Consider the following 19,272-nt stretch of genomic DNA (forward strand, 5'->3'; position numbering starts at 1 on the left):
GTTACCTTTAAAAAAAAAAAAAAAAAAAAAGGGGGACACTGCTCTGCATGTAGGATTCATTTGCTAGAAGAATCTTTGATATTGAGGAAGATTAATTGATTCGGGAGAAAGGGGAGCATGCACTTGGTGGAAGTCAAGGAAAGAGGGTGGATCATCCAAGATGAGGTCAGCTGTAGATGTTTCTTCAAAGGCCTTTTTTAAGAAATGCCAAGAAATGTAAAATATGTATCACTCAGTCTTTTCAATAGACAAATACTGCTGACACAGAACCTATACAAACTTTTGTCAGATAATTGGACAAGTACATCTTGTATGAAGCATGACAGACGTATATGAACCTCCTGTAAACTGAAGACGTACAAATCACAGGTGTAAATAATTAAATGAATGATGGCTGAATTCCATTTAGATTCTTTAGTTTCAGGGTCCTGGCGTTGTGCGTGCTGGCTCACTGTCACACTTGAATAGAACATCTTTAAAGTGCCCATATTATGAAAAAAATACACTTTTTCTGGGATTTGGGGTGTTATTTTGTGTCTCTGGTGCTTCCACACGCATACAAAAAATCCATCTATGCTGTTTTGAGTGAGATACAGTTTCTGAATGTGTCCTGCCTTCAGTCTCCAGGTGAGCTGTTCAAAATCGGCAGGGCATTTACGTCACTAGCCGAAACGAGGTGGCTAACCGTAGCATGCTACAACACACACTAGTTCACCATAATCTACAAAAGAACTACTTACATGTCCCTACCGGAATTTCCCATTTTTTGGGATCAATAAAAATCTATCCATCTATCTATCTATCTATTCTGCAGGTATTACACGCAAAGCTGGAAGTGTGCCCTCGTTTAGAAGAAGTCTCCCGGCTAATCCTGCCCTGTACTACTGAAGTTGTAGAAACAAACAGCTAGCTAGCTGATGTGATCTTACCTAGCTACTGGGCATGTGCGACTGCCAACAAAGATGTTACAGCAGTGAGAGGTCTCACTCTGGAGCTAAAATAGAGGAGCTGCAAAAATGTGCGGTACAACAAAAACATGGTGTTTTTGGAAAATTAAACCATGTGAACCTATTCTGGTGAAATCTCAAAATACAATTATGAACCTGAAAATTAGCATAATATGACCACTTTAATGTTATTAGCAACACCTGTGTGTTTCTACTATAACAAATCAAAAAGGCTGCTGTGGGAAAGGCCTTTTGAGGATGAGGGTTCCTCATGTATAACTCAATCTTTACATTCAAAATAGTATGAATATTAGCATTGTGCCTGCCTACCAGATCATCAATTTGTAGGTACTGTACAATCAGCACCTTAAAGCACAGCTCCTATTGGCAATCTATTTTTGAATTATTTTATAGTTGCATTGATGTGAAATAATATCCAATGAATAACGGCAGTAATTAACAGCTTTACACGGCTTCAAACAACGGTTGTGAAATAAATTGGCCCAAATACAATAAATGTGTGCTTAAAATGTGCTGGTGATAGTCACTTTGTCTTCTGCTAATGGCCTGCTGTAGTGTAGTCTTATTTTGTATATATTTTGTCTTTTGAACTCTTGTGTACAAGACTTAGCCTATAACCACTTACCAAATAACACATATGTTTTGCACCAAAACGGTGCTCTCTGTGGCTACCTGCAGAGGTGATTTAACTGATTGGATGGAGTCACAATTAAGTATTTGGTTTTAATATGCGAGCAATGACAAAAGGATTTTTCTTGTAATTAGAAATGGGGTTTAATGTTTCCCACACATTGTCTTTGACACAAAATCCAAATTAGACATTCATTTTAAGAAGACACTTTCTTATATCTCACTGCTTTTTTATATTTTGTTTGCCTAAATCAGTGGCTTTTGATACTTGAGTGACCCATGGGGAAAAAAACAAGGCATCATAAAAATGAAAGAGCTGCAATAAAACAGCTGAATGTGCCGATGTTCACGTCGTACTGGTACAGGTTTTAGTGACTACTGTTGCTTCTTCTAATCCTCCTTGTGAAACTTTATAAAGAATAGGCCGGCCAAGTCATGTCAACATCAAGACTTTTATTTACTTTTTTTATTGTCTGGAAAGTACACAGTGACTTTCTTCTAGGGTGCAAAAGTACAGTATAATAATGCTGGAAAGGAAATGCAAACAGCCAGTGATTTAATTAGCTACCTCCTATTAACCTTAAAATGTTGATTTGTCTGTGTTGAAATGTTATTTACACTGCATTGCTTTAATCTACAAATGAATAAGGTCCCCTCCAGTTTTTCTTCCAAAATAAAAGTAATATTTATTTTTTGAACAGTACAAAGTATCTGGTACAGTAATCTAGCATTCCCACTCAATTTCTAAGTGCTAATAGAAAAGTGCACACCAACAGTATTTTACTTTCAACACAACTGTTTTAAAACCATAATTAATATCTGATGCTTCAACCATAGGCAGGAAAAATTAAACCGATCCAAAATTATTTTGAATTTCGTTAAAATTCAAACTGACCTTTCTGAGTGCAAACATGCAGTGACAAATGTCTAGCATTTGTTAGATAACACTCTGCCACTCAAACATGTAGTGCTGTTCTTTTGGGCTTATTAAACACTTAAACAAACCACCTGAAGGCTTCACTCAAACTTGATTCCCTGGGCAAGAGGAAGATCCTTGCTGTAGTTTATTGTGCAGGTTGAACGCCTCATGTACTGCTTCCATGAGTCACTGCCAGACTCTCTTCCACCTCCCGTGTGTTTCTCTCCACCAAAGGCTCCTCCGATCTCAGCTCCGCTTGTAGGAATGTTGACATTCACGATGCCGCAGTCGGATCCTTTGGGCCCCAGCCAGCGGAAAACCCGACCCATATCTTTGCTGAAGATGCTGCTGGACAGGCCCTGCTTGACCTCGTTGTTCCAGGCAAACGCCTCCTCTTCTGTCTTGAACTTGAGGACGTACAGTATGGGGACAAAGGTTTCGGTATGGACAATGGGAGCGTCGTGAGCCAGCCCTGTGATGATGGTGGGCTCCACGTAGTTTCCAGGACGGTCCATCACCTTTCCTCCGCAGACCACAGTGCCACCCTGCTGCTTGGCCTGCTCAATAGCTGCCAGGTACTGATCCACGGCTTGTTTGGTGTGCAGAGGCCCGTAAAGGGTGGCGGGATCCCAGGGGTCTCCGATGCGGACTTGTTTGTAGGCCTTGGCGACCCTTTCAATCACTGTGTCGTGAACACTCTCGTGCAGCATCAGCCTCCTTGTGGTGGTGCAGCGCTGGCCAGCGGTTCCCACAGATGCAAAGACGGCGGAGGGCACCACAAGACTCAGGTCAGCATCCTCAAACACAATGATAGCGTTGTTTCCACCGAGCTCCAGCAGCTTACGACCGAACCTGTCCTGCACCATCATGGCCACCATCTTGCCAACGTGGGTGCTGCCAGTGAACGACAGCAGATCCACCCGCTCATCCTTCGCCATGGCTGTGCCGATATCAGCGCCTCCGCAGGTCATGGAACAGATAGCACCGGGCAGGTTGTTGCGCTCCAGAACCTCAGCCACAATCTTGGAAACTGCAACACTTGTGAGAGGTGTGGTTGGAGCTCCTTTCCAGAGGCAGACGTTGCCGCAGGTCAGAGCGATGGCGTTGTTCCAGCCATAGACAGCCACAGGGAAGTTAAAGGCCGTGATGATGCCAACAAGACCAACTGGGTTCCACTGTTCGATCAGGGCATGGCCTGGTCTCTCTGAAGGCAGCATGGGCCCGCCAATCATTCTAGACAGACCAACAGCATAGTCACAGACATCAACGTATTCCTGAACCTCTCCCACTCCCTCAACATAGATCTTGCCCATTTCTAGAGACACCAGGCTCCCCAGGACGTTAATCTTCTTTCTAAGTGCATCTCCAATCTGCCTCACAATCTCTCCTCTTTTGGGTGCTGGAATATCTGCCCACAGCTTCCAAGCCTCCCTCGTCTTCTGAACAGTTTCTTCATACTCCGCCATGGTTGCCTGGGTTACTCTGGCAATCGGCTCATTGTTGGCGGGGCAGTATGACGTGATCACCTCCCCGCTGCCTCCCCAGCTCCCGTTATAAACGCCAGGGTTGTCCTCAGACAGGCCCAGCTCTTTCAGCCAGGAGTATTTGGGCTGGTTGATGAGGAGACCTGACATGGCTGCCGACTGCTGGTAGCAGATAGATGCAAATTTATTTCTCAAGAGGAGCCTACTGTGCCGGGCAAAGGTCAGTGTGAGGCAGTGCTGCATCTGTGCTGGAAGTAAACAAAGTTAAAAATTTATTTCACAAGTTACAAGTAAAAAGGTTCGAAGAACATTTATAAATGATTGTTGACAGAACAATCTCACCACAACATTCTGATAAGCGTGCTCTGTCTAGGGCTGCAACTAACGATTATTTTTTACAAATGATTAACCTTTTGATAATATTTTTATATAATATATATATATATATATATATATATATATATATATATATATATATATATATATCTCGAGCAATGGTTTAGTTGATAACATTTCAGTGAAAATCACAATTTCCTAGACCCCAAAAAGACCTCAGTCTAAAATTCAATGTCTAAAATTCAATAATATTCACAATTATATAAAACAAAGAAAAGCAGCAAATGCTTGCATTTGAAAAGCCTGATTTAGAGAATGTTTGGCATTTTCCCTGAGAAATTACCTAATTCCACGGTTTATCAAAATGATATCTTATTAATCTTATGTCCACTAACTAGTGCCAGTTCTGTCAACTGCTTTTTCAAAGTTCAAGAGTTAACTTTCAATTTCAAAATTAATAAATAACTTCAGAAAGTTGCAGGATACAGTGAACATGTACAACAAGGAATGAGGCCAGTCAACAGGTGTTAATCGGAGACTGCTAGTATAAATATAGGTGCTTTTTGCTCCAACTTCTTCTCTATGAATGCTGAAATATCGTAAAGGCCCTAAACAAGCAATTTCAAGAGATCACCTTGGGCTTTACTCCTTATTTTCTGATATTTTTTTAGACCAAGATAGTGAAAATGCATGATATTCTCATATTAAACTATATATTAAAAACATCTATAGCTGAAAGTCAATAAAACAGAAGCCACAAGTCAATATGTATTAAGACTGAGACTAGTTAAAAGTAGTATCTTTGGAGTTTTATGCGTTTCATTCGAAATAGTCTATGGGTTGTATAATCATAGCTCTTCTCAGTATACGACCAGCAAGTTACTCAACCATAGCCAACCTATGCGCCTGCGCAACTCACCCAACTTTGGACAACCACGAGGCTTTAGAAACTTTAACTTATTTATGACATCAAAATAAACAGTTAACACCGACAATATCACCGAATGTAAACCAAAAGAATAATTTCAGGTTTGCATTTTCCATTTGCAAAGTCCCAAATTCCGTTTGTCAGTGTTGCTACTTTTGCAGCATGAAGTGACATGGAGATCAGCGTCAATCTTGTTGAGTTTAAACGACCGTGACTCAAGGTCCTGTGGTTAACACTAACTAACATCACCGTGCTGTTATAAACGCTGCTCTTACACTATCTGTACATCACTTTTAATGATTAAAAAGTAAGCTAATGCAATTTATGTATCAGTTTTTCACTTACGTTGATATAAATTGCGCAGGGCCACGTCCACTCCAGAGCATGGATGTACTTGCAGCTGAAACGGAAGTACTGTTACTGTGCTGCGTTCTGATTGGACAGCCGCCTCGACGCAGTGTGGCGCCTGCTTGGATTGATCCATGCTAACAAATTCCCTTTGTTGTGATTAACCGTTCAGCGGTTGTGATTCTGCTGTAATAACTTATATTAAGGAAGTTGCTGTTGCGAAAACCTAGAGGATGAGTGGCGGAGTGTATGGAGGCGGTGAGTGGGCTCTTATGATTAAAATAAAACGAAAATGTTGTGCACGTTGTCCCGTTCTGTAGCTAGCTCTAGCCATCTTTATAGTTGGCTAGCTTTGCTAGGTGTGCTAACGTTAGCTTCGCTGTGGAATAAAGCTACATTCTTGCTAACATCTTTAATCATCATGCGTTTAAGAAAATGTGAATTTGTTAACATTTGAAGTGCTTCGTCTTGTGGTTTGAGCTTAGTTATTTTATGCAACAGCAATGTAACCCCGGGGTCGCCTAGCTAGCTAGCTAGCAAGGAAATGAATGAAAGTGGGCTTGTCGAAGTCATGAACACATCCAGTTCCGTTTGTGTAAGGGCAACGTTACACGTAGCTTCTCTAAGACTGAACGATATAACGTTATTTAGCTTTACGTTTGCCTTTCTGTTGACATTCACATATCTAAGAACGTCACAAATGTGTTTTTTTTCCTGAGCTGAAACAACTTCTTGTTGAAGTGGATCTATTGCTCGGAGGACCGTTACTTTACTTAAACATGTCATTCAGTTTGTTTTCAATTGTAATGATAACCATGCCATAGAATTAAAATGTACTTGAGTTTTTTTATCGGTTTCATTCAACAACTATGTCCTTGTGTAAGCTTTAATTGCGTTATTACAATATCATAACAATGTAACATACTGAGTTTATGTTGCTGAAACAGATCTGGCAAATCCAGTAGAACAGCCTGTGTAGCGAATTGGTGAAAGTTGAAAGAAGAAATTGGTCTTTCAAGTAAAAATTTAGTGTACAACATCCAGCTTAATACATGAGTGCCAGTTTGGATGGTTATAAGAATACAATATATTGCAAAAAGGTATGTCTTTTTAGATCCCTGACTTAAACTCTTTTTGAATTACAGACCTTCCTCTCTGGTGGATAATCTTTTACAGTTTAAATCAAATTATTTGCACTTCTCTCATTTTTGCAGATGAGGTGGGAGCTTTGGTGTTCGACATTGGCTCATACACTGTAAGAGCTGGCTACGCAGGAGAAGACTGTCCCAAGGTAAGTGGATCACTCAAGTGACCTGATTAACTATGTGTCTTTTCTTCCTCTGTACATCTTCATCTTCTCTCTGGGGGTTCGCCAATGTCAAGAAATGAGGGCTGTCACCCTGGAGACAGACGGCACAAATTGAGTTCAGATCATTCTGGATTGCTTGCTCCGTTTTGATTGATCTGTGCTTTAGGTGGAGATCTTGATTGTGTAAATATCAGTTTGATAAGAGAAGCTATTGTAATACAGTAATGCTATCGGTAATACAGTAATGCTATCAGACTGCAACTAATGATTATTTTGATATTTATTTATTAATTGATCAATATTTTAGTTTATAAAATGTCAGAAAAATATCACAAAAGTCTATCAAAGGTTCCCAGAGCCCAAGCTGACATATTCAAATGTAGGATTGGGCATCGAGAACCAATTCCTACTTGGAATCGTTTAAAAAATTACAATTCCAGTGGAATCGTTTCATTATTGGAATCGTTTAGAGGATTTGGTTTCAAATCCAATCATCGCTTTCCAATTTAATATGCGTGAGTTTTGGTTTCCGAAGCGACCAGGTGCTTGTTGTGTTGCAGCCTTGGAGCGCCGTTAGCAGCCCTCTAGTGGCGCTTTATTTGACGTTGAAAAAGCAACCCACCATTGAATCAAAATCAAACTTTCCTCTTATTTGTGAAAATAGGCATGTGACCCATTTCAACTCCACCCCTCAAAGAATCGCAATCGAGAATCGATAAGAACCGGAATCGAAAAGGAAGAATCGGAATTGGAATCAGAATTATTAAAATCCAAACGATGCCCAACCCTATTCAAATGTCTTGTTTTGTCAACCAGCAATTTTGCTTAAAATACCGACTAATAATTAGTTGATCACCAAAATAATCCATTTCTGTCAATAAATTAATTGATTAGTTGACTAATTGTTTTAGCTTTAATCGCTATATTTGTTTTGTCACAAGCTGCTGTAATATTTTTTTCCCCCCCCAGAACATTTTGACATATCACGGTAGGAAAATTGCAGGTGTACATAATACAATAAATGAGGGCTGAATTCCATTTAGCTGCTACAGTTTTAGGGTACCGGTATTGTCCATGCTGGTTCACTGTCACACTGTCATGGTTTACTGGGGCACATGAATAGAACAGAGCCATTGTTGATGGTATTAGTAACACCTGTGCTTTTGCTACTGACAAGTCAAAATTACAAATGGAAAAAAAAATCCTATGGAATGACTTCAAGAGGAAGTTCAGTATTTTTCAAGCAGGACCCTATTTTTTTTTTTCATGTTTTTGTGCCTGATTGAATAATGGGGACAACCATTTTTGAAATTGGTCCAGTGTTGAGCGAGAGCCTTGCAGCTACGAAACAGTGTGATCCTTTGGGGCAATTGCGCACCGTCAATGTACGTCCACTAAAAGTGCTTGCTTTTGCCACTGACAGGCACAGATTGCACATGTCTGACTACATTATGGGAAAGAACGTTTTTCTTTAACTTTCGTTCTTATGCTTGATATTGGTAAACCAGAGCATGTGAGTTTTGACCTGTACTGCGTCCTGTTTCGTTTTGGCTCGGCTCAGGCGGACTTCCCCACGGTGATAGGTGTGACCCTTGACCGAGAGGATGGCAGCACACCCATGGAGACGGATGGTGACAAGCCGAGCAAGCAGAGTGGCACCACCTACTTTATTGATACCAACCAGCTGAGGGTACCCAGGGAGAGCATGGAGGTCATGTCTCCACTCAAGAATGGCATGAGTAAGTGTTGACTCGTTGTGTGTGTGTGTGAGTGTGAGATATATATATGTATATATGTATATATGTATGTATATGTAATGCTGAGAAATGACAGCATTTACAACTCATATAAACACACATGAGTTTTTTGTCATGGTCTGTGACATAAACTCAGCAATGAATATTTATAATCCTGTCTGCTCGATCCATGTCCATAATTAGACTCTTTTGGTCTGCCAGCCGACTTTGTAGATGAACTCGTCACAACCCTGGCTGACGTATAGATGACTGCTCTTCATCATGAATATTAATGAGGTTATTTAAAGACCAAGGCATCTCATTATAATGAGCTCCCCCGTATAGTGTCCTCTAGGTGGAAGGCAACTCTGTCTTGGGTTTACCGCCATGTCTGCCTATCATATTTTCCTATCCTTGTTTGTTCTGGTCTATATTGTGGATGTGTCGGACATTCAAAGCCAGATGTGGGCCATATGTCCAGAGCTGTCCTTGGTGCTGCACTGGAGCTATTGTCCTAAAAAAAAATCACTGGGGGGGGGCTTATCTGCTAATGTTAGCTACCGACCGTTACCTTGAAACCATCCAGCAAATAGACGGTACCGTAGGGTGATTTAACGTCACCGCTCATTTTACACACAGTTTAACAACAAAACTAAACGCCGAGTGAACATTACTAGCTACGTTTTTCATGTTGATTTTGAGCTTTATGCACCCTCACTAACCTGGAAAACGGTTTTAAAATAGTAACGTTAATACAGCGTGTTGGAGTAATACAGCGTCTCCTGCAGCGGGGAGTCAGAGGCATAGGGACCGTCACCGCAGCGTTCGCGAACGTTAGCTAACGTTAGCTTCTTGTCTCATCTGGGGTCTGATAAACAGTAAATTCATCAACTTGAGTGTCCACAATGCTATTTTCCAATAAATTGTAGCAGTCCGCGTGAGTGCGGATTTCATGTCGCGGCTTTCGTCGCTGTTTGTCACTTTGCCTAAGATTGAGTGACAAGTAGTACTCGCCCTTTTGTTTATTTGGTTGCCATGACTTCGCGAGCGATGACGTCCTGTCACTGTTCCAGTTGCTCACCCTAAAGCACCCTAAAGGGGAGAGAGAGTGGATGACAGTTCGCTTGAGTTCAGTAGAGCAGACGGCTCTGCAGAGTCGTGTAACTACGACTTTATGACTTTTCATAAACAGCTGAAGGAGCGGCGGTGTACATAACGGAAACCCTGTTGTGCGTTTGCCCTATTTCTGATACCGTGGCGGCAGACATTTTAATTTAAATTTTTTTTTTTTTTTGTAATATCAACATAGAGGAAACACTGCTGTTGGATCTTGGATTATTTCCCCATGATTTGGTCTGAGGCTCAGTTTGTCTGCCCAGTTTTCATTTTTATGGTAAAACTATATTGTGTTTCTCAATTCTAAACTAGGGCTGCAACAGCCAATTATTGTAATTATCAACTAATCTTTTTTTTATTTTGTATTCCTTTTGAGTAATCACTTATTTTTGTCTATAAAATGTAAAAAAAAAAAAAAAAAAGTGAAAAATGCTCATTACAATTTCCCAGAGCCCATGGGGAGATTTTCAAATAACTTAAATCCAAATAACATATATTTCCAATGATATTAAAAGCCTGACATTGGTGAGGCTGGATGCAGCGAATGTTGGCTTTTGTCTTTGGTTGTCGGTTATCAAAATTGTTGTAAATGAATTTCCTCTCTTTTGTCCGATCAGGTAATTGTCTAATCATTTCCGCTCTGTCCCAAGCATTCAAAGCCCAGCCGAAATTCTCTGCTACGTACGCAACATTTTGCTGGTGTGTTTGATTTTTCACCTCAGGAGTATTGCCTACAGTGGATATGAAACAAGCGCTTCAGTGCACTGACCTAGCTGATGATGCTCATCCGAATCTGCTCCAGCTGAGTTTGGCTGTGAGGCTATTTAGAGACAAGTGTGACACCAATCTTAATTGCAGCAGAACAGCACCGTGGGACCACAGGCTCCCTCTGAGGGCTGACCTGGAACATTGGTGCCTGATGCTCAATTTATTATCTAAAAAAGCTCATCATCACTCTATTTTCTCCGCCATCTGACCCAGTAGTAATGATGATGATGATGATGATTAAAGATGCAAGTTTTTTTGTGACGGTGATTTATTTATTCATTTATTTATTTTTTGCATGCCATATAGTATAAAGTAAGGACATATCTTGAGAACATAGCTGCTATGTGTACCAGACTTCTACATATGTAGTTTCCATCAACAACTGCATATTTTCCAAAACTAAAGGTGGAATTTGAACAACTTTGGCTATCTTATGCTTATCACAGATGGTTGTTTGTCCTTTTGCTTTCACCTGTATAATTGTAATAGCCACAAATGGTAAATCAGCAGTAATCTGACAGTGATTTGACATTTAACAAGCCCCGTCCTTGTTTTCTCTTCTGTCCCTTTTACAGTTGAGGACTGGGACAGTTTCCAGGCCATTCTGGATCACACCTACAAGATGCACTTCAAGTCTGAACCCAGCCTGCATCCAGTGCTCATGTCAGAAGCATCGGTGAGTTAGCATTTGTACGAGCTGGCTCTGAACAACACTGGCTACATATTCTGTGATTGTACCAAGGCCGAACAGTATTCACATAGTTTGAATGTATCAGCCAACAGCGAAATGCTGGCTGATTTAGTCCTGATCTGTCTTAAAATATTAACTTGTTAGTTAAATGCTCATGGTAACTGGTGACCTTTTTTGGTTTGTGTTAGCCATAATCTGTGTATGGTGAGGCGAGGATTTGAGTTTGTTTCCTGCTGTGGTCCTCATCACCTCACGGAGAAACTTAGTAGTGTGTGTTGTGCTGACAATAATCTGTTTAAGCAGCCTATTTTCTGTTTTGTGTCCGCAGTGGAACACACGAGCGAAACGAGAGAAACTAACAGAGCTGATGTTCGAACATTACAACATTCCTGCCTTCTTCCTCTGCAAATCCGCTGTGCTATCTGCGTATCCTTTTATTATTTCACTTCATCCAGAAAAAGGACGAGAGACTGAGCTAATATGCCATTTGACTTTCCCTTTACTGTTTGATAATGGCCTCACAGAACTGTTTCTCTTATGAAAAGTCTGCTGAACTAATACTGTATCTGTTAATGTATTACATTTCCTTAACTCTGAGTGTCTAAGCTTTGCCAATGGGCGGTCCACAGGCTTGGTCCTTGACAGCGGAGCCACACACACCACAGCAATTCCAGTGCATGATGGCTACGTCCTGCAGCAAGGTGAACAATTATCATACATCATCATAAGTGGATGATCTACCTGCCGATTTTACTTGGCTATATAAACCAAGAAGGGGATTTAGCTTCTAAGAGGAGTAATGGAAAATGTATAATCCTTCATTGATGCATGTGTTACCTTATCTATGATTTATGTTGCCATCTGCTGGTTAAACTTGCATCTCAACCTTGCCAATCAAGCCAGCTGTTAATACAAGCTTCCGTTACCATTATGAACTACTGTTGGGCAAGATTAATTATCAGTGAGCCATCAGCCCATCGCGTTTGTTAATCTCTAAAGATTCCTCTGTGTAAACGGCGCCTGATTGAAATCACTTTTCAGGATGAAACTAAATCATGTTGTAAAACGGCAACATTATGCTTTTAAATACGAAACTATTTGAAACTATCCGAGCTGCAGTGAAACAAAAGAAGCAGAGTCATTTAAGAGATTGCTAATTCATTAAGGCCACATTAAGTAATTTATCGAGTTTAAACAGAGAGCGTGGAGTTGCTGTATTATATGTAAACATGGGGGAGATTTACCGTGTTCCCTCAAGCCATGTGTTATTTATTCTCTCTGATAGGCATCGTCAAATCGCCCCTGGCTGGAGACTTCATGAGCATGCAGTGTCGGGAGCTTTTTCAAGAGTTAAATGTTGAAATAGTCCCCCCTTACATGATTGCATCAAAGGTAAAAAAACATTTGACTGTGTGTTATGTGCCTACACAGTGTGCGTTTGTCCTTGTTGTCATCTTCCTTCATACCAGCCCGTGTCAACCACTGTGTTTATCATTACAGGATGGAGTGCGAGAGGGATCACCGGCCAGCTGGAAGAAAAAGGAGAAACTACCTCAGGTCACCCGCTCATGGCACAACTACATGTGCAATGTAAGCAGCAAACTCTTAGACTACTCTACGTGTGTTGAATCCTTGCAGTAATAAAGGAATAGTTGATTTGATTGGTATGTATTGTGTTTTGTCGAATGTGTGCCAACTTGTTTTTTCTTAATGTCTGCAGTGTGTGATCCAGGACTTCCAGGCATCTGTGCTGCAGGTGTCAGACTCGCCATATGATGAACAGTAAGAGCATTATTTGCCACTTTAACCCTCAGCTTCTATGGAGGTTTGCATGCTAAAAGTAAATCTCTTCTGAAAGGTTAAAATTAGAGTTTCCTCCTAAAGTAACCCCCCCCTCTCTTTCACCAGGGTTGCTGCACAGATGCCCACAGTGCACTATGAGCTGCCTAACGGCTACAACTGTGACTTTGGGGCTGAAAGGCTGAAGATCCCAGAAGGGCTGTTTGATCCCTCTAATGCCAAGGTGTGTGCTGTTAATGTAGCGGTAACAGGGTAGCGAAAATAGCTAAACCTACTGCTCTAAATAAGGGAAGCTCTGTCATGAAAAGTTGTTTAAAGTATTGCTTTTTATGCATTATGAATAAGTTTTGTGAAAATGTATTTTCATGTTGGTTGTTGTGATCACTTCAGGGCCTGTCTGGAAACACCATGTTGGGAGTCGGCCACGTGGTGACGACCAGCGTTGGAATGTGTGACATCGACATCCGGCCGGTGATTATCAACATGTTTTAAACAAGGGTTACACATTTGTTTGGTGTCTGAAATATGTTTCCTGTTCTTTGAGACACTTCAGTTTGAACTTATATCCATTTAAATGAGGCTCCAAATTAGAATTCATTTCAAATGACTGACTGGGTAAAGATATCTTGCTTAAACCTTTGTTGTTGATGCTGAATTTAGCCAGGAATGTAGGTAAATCATAAAAGGTGAGTTTTAAGCCCCTGACACACCAACCCGATGGCCGACCGTCGGCAGAAAAGTCGGACTGATAGGTCGGCTCCCTGAGGTGCAAAAAGTGCCTCAGAACACACCGAAGCGACAGCGACTTGAGCGTGTAATACGTCTCCATAACAACAGGCGGCGCTTATCTGTATTGTCGCCCAAAAAATGAAAATCGGCAGCTGATTGGACGAATGCGTCACGTGGGTCTGGTTTCTCCGGAAATTCAAATCCAGACTCTCATGGCGGCTTGTTAAGAAGGTACTAAATTGTGCTGTATTGTACTAAAATAGTTCACCGAAACGTGTTTCTGAAAACATTTTAAGCGAGAAATAGGCCATGCAGTTGCTGAATCTGTCTTCATTTCAGATCGACAAAAAAAAAAAAAAGATTTTCGTCACATTTTGAGAGGCGTTCGTCACGCTCGTCCTGCTCGTCATTTCCGGGTTAGCACTCCACCAATCAGATTGGTCATGGAGTCCGACTGCCCGCCCTCCGACACATGTCAGGTCGGCCAAAATGAAAGCCGACAGCTCCTCGGGCGGACGGCGGCACGGAACACACGAACAGACTCGAGTCACTGACCTTGCCAGAGGGTCCGACGGCCGATTATCGGGTTGGTGTGTCAGGGCCTTAAGGCCAACCTGCAGCTTCAATTAAAATGCTGCAAACAGTCCCTTGCATTTTCATGTATTGGTTCTGTTCAGGAATAATAACGGTAATAAATTCATTCATTGTCTTCAGCGTTGCTTTAAAAACAGAAACTCTAATTTACTAAACCATTTGACTTTGTGCCTCAGGGTCTGTATGGCAGTGTGGTGGTGACTGGAGGAAACACACTCATTCAGGGCTTCACAGACCGACTAAACAGAGAACTCTCCCAGAAAACCCCTCCTGTGAGTGAATGCCACCACTTCCTCACACATTCTGATGAACATGTATTATCTTAGGCTGTAGTTAATGATAGACTGCAGCTAAATTGGATTATAATTCACGGCACAAGTATTGATTTATGCACAATTTGTTTTAAATACACCACTAAACACTACTCTATTTCCTGCCAGAGTTGAAATGTATGTCTGTGATTTGCAGAGCATGAGGCTGAAGCTGATAGCCAACAACACTACAGTGGAGCGCCGGTTCAGTGCCTGGATAGGAGGCTCCATCCTGGCGTCACTCGTAAGGACACGCAGCAGTTACAACCGCGTCATTAGAATAGATCAACATGGCTTTAATCTTTATCACAGTAGTTTCTTGAGGGAAAGGTGTCCCTCACACACTGATGGGATTTAAAGCAGAACCTCCAGAGCTGTTGACTTTGCTCTTGAACCATCAGGCTACCACCAGCAAATGGCTTTTCATAATAGGAGCGAAAGGTGTCTGCAGAGGAGCCCCGTGGCATTCATATCTAAATATTTCAAGAGAAAGTTTCTATTTTATCTCTGTGATATACAGTATTAAATAGATGGACTCTTGTCAACAGCTTTTTTTTTTTGTAAAAAAAAAAAGTACTTTTTTTTTTATTTAAACTTTTATTACTTGTAATTTGATAATAGTGGTGGCAAAATGCATAACTATTCACACATCCACTTTGCTTGACAGCTTTGTCTTTAGTTACAGTATGTGTGTAATCGTACCTCTCCTATTTTATCCTGATTTATTCAAACTAATAATAATAATAATAATAATAATAATAATAATTGTGTGTCTGGCAGGGAACCTTCCAGCAGATGTGGATCTCCAAACAGGAGTACGAAGAAGGAGGAAAGCAGTGTGTAGACAGGAAGTGCCCTTGATTTGACACCCAACCCCACCCTGTCCATCACCCTCTTTGCCACAAGCTCAACATCATGAGACGCACCTCTGACCCTGGACTCAGGAACGCCCACGGCTATATATATATTTTTTTTTTTAAATAACTTTGTTTGTCTGGGATTTGTGACGGTAAGACAAACCTATACAAAGTAAACTGTTACTATGATGAAATGGGGTTTACGTTCCTTTGTTTGTCATTAGTCAGTCTGTTGCCTTATCTTTAGATTGTTGGGAGTTTTGTGGAAACCTCACATCTTCAAAAGGTTTTTCTGGAAATCGACAAAAGCTTGATCCTATTGTATTTTCTTGTTCCCCCTACTTAATAGTCTGACATGTGCAGAGGATCATTAAATATCAGCGTGTTGGTCCTTAATGAAGTTTTTGATCACAATGTGGAAAAACTAAATTTGTTCTGCAAGGTTTCTGCAGAATAGAACGTGCATTTGGAGGAACAACCTTAGTATGAAGGTGAATAATGTCTTCTGTTCATAAGCCTCTTAAGCTAATCGGAGGCAAAAGGACAGTCAGTTCTCGCCTCTGCTTTTTGGTGTCAACTCAAATAAATCTGTATTTAATTTTCACTTTGCTTGTCATTAGCTACATATTGTCTTTTAAAAAAAATAAAGTCAGTTTCTGTTAAATGAAGTGTGTGATGAAAGTATAATAGCTCACTTTATTTTGATTGTTGTGAGGGTTTCTTGTAAAATTGCTAATAAGACCAACGTGGTTGTTGGACATAAAACAGCAGGTTAACATTTTCATAACGGTATCAAATGACTTAAGTTGCATTAACGCTTTAAATCATCTTGCGGACTAGTACAAGATGATCCATGGTTTGTTTTAATATAAGGTATGAAAACTGACAAACATTTCAGGGTGATGTAGCATAATTTATCTTATAGGCTCCAATAACAGCTGGACAAAAACTCGTACTCGACATAGGACAACAGTTTCAGACCTTCAGTTATTGACATGAGCCGATTCAGACTTGAGTATTCACATTAACTCAGCAGATAAATGCAGAGAAGGCCTTGTTTCTGGACACACGTCAGGCTCACAGCTGTCAAACTCCAATATTGCAAAATGTGTGCTTGAAATTTCACGATGCGGAAACTTTCACACGAGGAAACTTCTCCTTGAGTTTGGACTGAGTTTTCTTCTCTAATGTGGCTTTCCTGGCCTTCTCTCGAAGATGCTTCTCTATACGCAGTCTGCAAGACAGAAATATGAAATAAAAAAAAACATTTAAAAAGGGAACAAAAACTACAAACATTTTACATCTACTAAAACAATTTACACTATAAAAAGGGCAACAATATTGCATGTCTGCCATATCTTACCTTATGTGTGGTTGGACAAACTTGGGTGTGAAAAACCTCTTTCGCTTGTACCTTCTGTTCATGTGCCAAGGAATAGCATATTCTTTGAATCGATACCTGAGGGAAAGAAAACAAGTGTGCATAAGTAATGCCACTTACCACCTTTCATTTTCTAAAGCCTGGCCCTTAGAGGTAACTGCAATCAGCTAACAGATCACCTGCAGAAAGTCTAAATCAGCTTCTTTTTTTTTTTTTTGATAATTTTTTGGGGGCATTTTTAGGCCTTTATTTCCACAGGACAGACGAAGACATGAAAGGGGAGAGAGAGGGGGAATGGCATGCAGCAAAGGGCCGCAGGCCGGAGTCGAACCCGAGGCTGCTGCGTCGAGCTCTACCAACTGAGCTAACCAGGCCATCTAAATCTGCATTGCCTAAACTTAAATTCTGTTGAAATCGCGACCTGCTTTGACTAGAAATGATCAGTGTGTATTCTTGAACTCTGGAAAGAAATGTAGTACATTTTCCTTCCTCAGAAAACATTTGCAAAGTCGATTTTTTTTCAGAAATTTCAGAATTGTTAACATTATGTGGTTCTTCCCTAGTGCATTGCAGCATATCTTGGCGTTTCACCACCACACGATCAGTGGAACTGAAACACGCATGTGTGTCCATGAGATTAAAAAATAAATAAATGGGGACGCAAATATAGAAAAACAGCTTCATAGCACTCCACAGGAAACCTAAAAAATGTTAATTAAGATAGCTGCATTTCTCCATGTGCATGTGTGATGTAATGCATACGGAGAATCTGTCCTCACCAGTAGACGTATCCAAATATGTTCCTCCTCCAGGCTCCTGGTCTGGCTTTCTCCTGTCCTGTCTGCAGCAGTCGCAGGGCAGTCTCTCTCTCCTTCACCACCGTCTCCAGTCTGATCATCGACCGCTCAACCTGGGAGGAAGGAGGAGACAGCAATATTTATCTTAGCCAGGGCTCCTACTTAAAACAAACAACCCCCACAGTCCTGCAAGTACAAACCCTGCATCCCAACAAGCTCAGTCAAAGGCTGAGTCAAAATTGAGCTGTCGAATGTAATATATAATCTATTTCTACATTAATGGTGGAGATATCACTTGAGGATCAAACCAACCTTCCTTGATCTTTCTGGACTCGGCATCTGAACCCTTTGCCTTCTTGCTTCCTGCTCAAGTGTGAGCAGCAAGTTCTTTTCTTTCAACAGCACATACCTGAGATAGAACAAGAGCGTTACGGACAGCTGATAAATGTTCATACACTGTGAAGCACCGGTGTGATCTCAACAGTGCTTACCAGAGTTTGTGTAAATCTTCATTGCTCTTTGTTCTCAGTTGTTTGGCAGTCCATGGTGCACCTAGAATATTGTCAAACAATTGTCTATTATTAAAAGACACAAGCAGACTGTGCAGCCATAGTAGGCATAAGCTCCCTGAAGTGTTTTACCTGACTTCACATTGGTCTCTCCCCAGTTTTCAGGGAGGTCAAAGAATTCTTCCAGCCCTCTCCTGTTGATGGTTGTGTGCAGGGCTCGACACTGTCCCACAGAGCTGGCGGGACTGTACCAAGACAGGGCAGCGAGTGGAGACTTTTCCCTGGTGGGTGCAAAAATGAATTCACATAACATGTAAAAGGGATAATCAACCTCACATTAGAATGTGTATTCCATTTTCCTAAGATTGCACTTCTTAGTTTGAATTGTAACAAGTCATCAGAGAGCTGCAGAGAGGCACTTGCAAATCCTAATCCTAAATTTAAGAGTTAACGTAAAACGTTATGTGTTAACGTTAGTCAAAAACAAGCCACTAGATCCATGGCTCTACATTAATCCAATGTCAATGGATGAACTCAACGCGTCTGGAGGTGGCATCATACTAAAGACTTGAAGATGTCCATGTTAATATATTGAGGCTTGTATTTATTGTATTTTATTAGATAATGACTCCTTTACAGAATCCACACAAACTGTCACTGATGGGAGCAGAGCTTAGCTAGCTATGAACACGTTGACTTTAACGTCGCTTATGTGTCATGTTTTGCACACTGCAACTGCGTCTTACCTGTAAAGACGAGGCTGGTATTTGATCAAAGAAGTAGAACAGTGCTGAGTATTTATCGATGAGGATATCCTAAAGACATTTTGAAACTGCTTGCAAAGAGTCAAAACGCGTCCTGCTGAGGAGGACGCCGCCATCTTTATCGTAGGCAAGTACTTTTTTTTTTTTCCCAAGGATGGGGAACATATGTCACGACCTACTCTGCCTCTGATTGTCTCTGATTGGCTTACCCTGACATTCTCACTTTGGCCTAACCAATCCCACTCATCTTTTCTAAACCCGAACCAACCAGAGCAGGCAAGTACTAGCTAATCAAAG

The 19,272-nt window shown here is 41.0% G+C and overlaps 3 protein-coding genes across 5 annotated transcripts; 1 reads left to right on the forward strand and 2 right to left on the reverse strand.

Moving 5' to 3' along the window:
- Positions 1-2,036: 2,036 nt before the first annotated feature.
- aldh7a1 (aldehyde dehydrogenase 7 family, member A1) lies at positions 2,037-5,706 on the reverse strand. Of its 2 annotated transcripts, none has more exons than XM_078258890.1 (2): positions 5,611-5,706; positions 2,037-4,249 (listed from the first exon to the last, which is right to left on the reverse strand). In XM_078258890.1, the coding sequence occupies exon 2, from the start codon at positions 4,242-4,244 to the stop codon at positions 2,616-2,618; it is 1,629 nt and encodes a 542-aa protein (XP_078115016.1). In that variant the 5' UTR covers positions 4,245-4,249; positions 5,611-5,706; the 3' UTR covers positions 2,037-2,615. The 2 variants fall into 2 exon arrangements, with proteins under 2 accessions (XP_078115016.1, XP_078115017.1); XM_078258891.1 differs by having other exon boundaries at positions 2,037-4,244; positions 5,611-5,697.
- Positions 5,700-16,188, forward strand: actl6a (actin-like 6A). Of its 2 annotated transcripts, XM_078258894.1 has the most exons (14): positions 5,700-5,871; positions 6,828-6,904; positions 8,484-8,661; positions 11,118-11,218; positions 11,562-11,659; positions 11,840-11,934; positions 12,519-12,625; positions 12,734-12,823; positions 12,954-13,015; positions 13,142-13,256; positions 13,424-13,504; positions 14,533-14,628; positions 14,825-14,911; positions 15,448-16,188. In XM_078258894.1, exons 1-14 carry the CDS (start codon positions 5,847-5,849, stop codon positions 15,526-15,528), a joined length of 1,293 nt encoding a protein of 430 aa, XP_078115020.1. In that variant the 5' UTR covers positions 5,700-5,846; the 3' UTR covers positions 15,529-16,188. The 2 variants fall into 2 exon arrangements, with proteins under 2 accessions (XP_078115020.1, XP_078115019.1); XM_078258893.1 differs by having other exon boundaries at positions 12,519-12,823.
- Positions 16,189-16,200: 12 nt separating this feature from the next.
- On the reverse strand, positions 16,201-19,114 carry mrpl47 (mitochondrial ribosomal protein L47). The gene is made up of 7 exons (XM_078258895.1): positions 18,958-19,114; positions 18,344-18,492; positions 18,194-18,254; positions 18,015-18,111; positions 17,685-17,815; positions 16,888-16,983; positions 16,201-16,758 (listed from the first exon to the last, which is right to left on the reverse strand). The coding sequence occupies exons 1-7, from the start codon at positions 19,089-19,091 to the stop codon at positions 16,647-16,649; spliced, it is 780 nt and encodes a 259-aa protein (XP_078115021.1). The 5' UTR covers positions 19,092-19,114; the 3' UTR covers positions 16,201-16,646.
- Positions 19,115-19,272: the final 158 nt, after the last annotated feature.

The sequence above is a fragment of the Sander vitreus genome, chromosome 9, assembly GCF_031162955.1.
Source record: "Sander vitreus isolate 19-12246 chromosome 9, sanVit1, whole genome shotgun sequence".
Lineage (NCBI taxonomy): Eukaryota > Metazoa > Chordata > Actinopteri > Perciformes > Percidae > Sander > Sander vitreus.

Excerpts from the sequence above, each read along its gene's own strand:
- mrpl47 (XM_078258895.1), bottom strand. The coding sequence starts at position 19,091 with ATGGCGGCGTCCTCCTCAGCAGGACGCGTTTTGACTCTTTGCAAGCAG. Across the intron at positions 17,816-18,014 it reads GTCCAGAAAGATCAAGGAAG|GTTGAGCGGTCGATGATCAG; the intron begins GTTGGTTTGATC and ends CCTTCCTCCCAG. Across the intron at positions 16,759-16,887 it reads TTTGTCCAACCACACATAAG|ACTGCGTATAGAGAAGCATC; the intron begins GTAAGATATGGC and ends TCTGTCTTGCAG.
- actl6a (XM_078258893.1), top strand. The coding sequence starts at position 5,847 with ATGAGTGGCGGAGTGTATGGAGGCG. Across the intron at positions 11,219-11,561 it reads TGCTCATGTCAGAAGCATCG|TGGAACACACGAGCGAAACG; the intron begins GTGAGTTAGCAT and ends TTGTGTCCGCAG. Across the intron at positions 14,912-15,447 it reads GCTCCATCCTGGCGTCACTC|GGAACCTTCCAGCAGATGTG; the intron begins GTAAGGACACGC and ends TGTGTCTGGCAG.
- aldh7a1 (XM_078258890.1), bottom strand. The coding sequence starts at position 4,244 with ATGCAGCACTGCCTCACACTGACCTTTGCCCGGCACAGTAGGCTCCTC.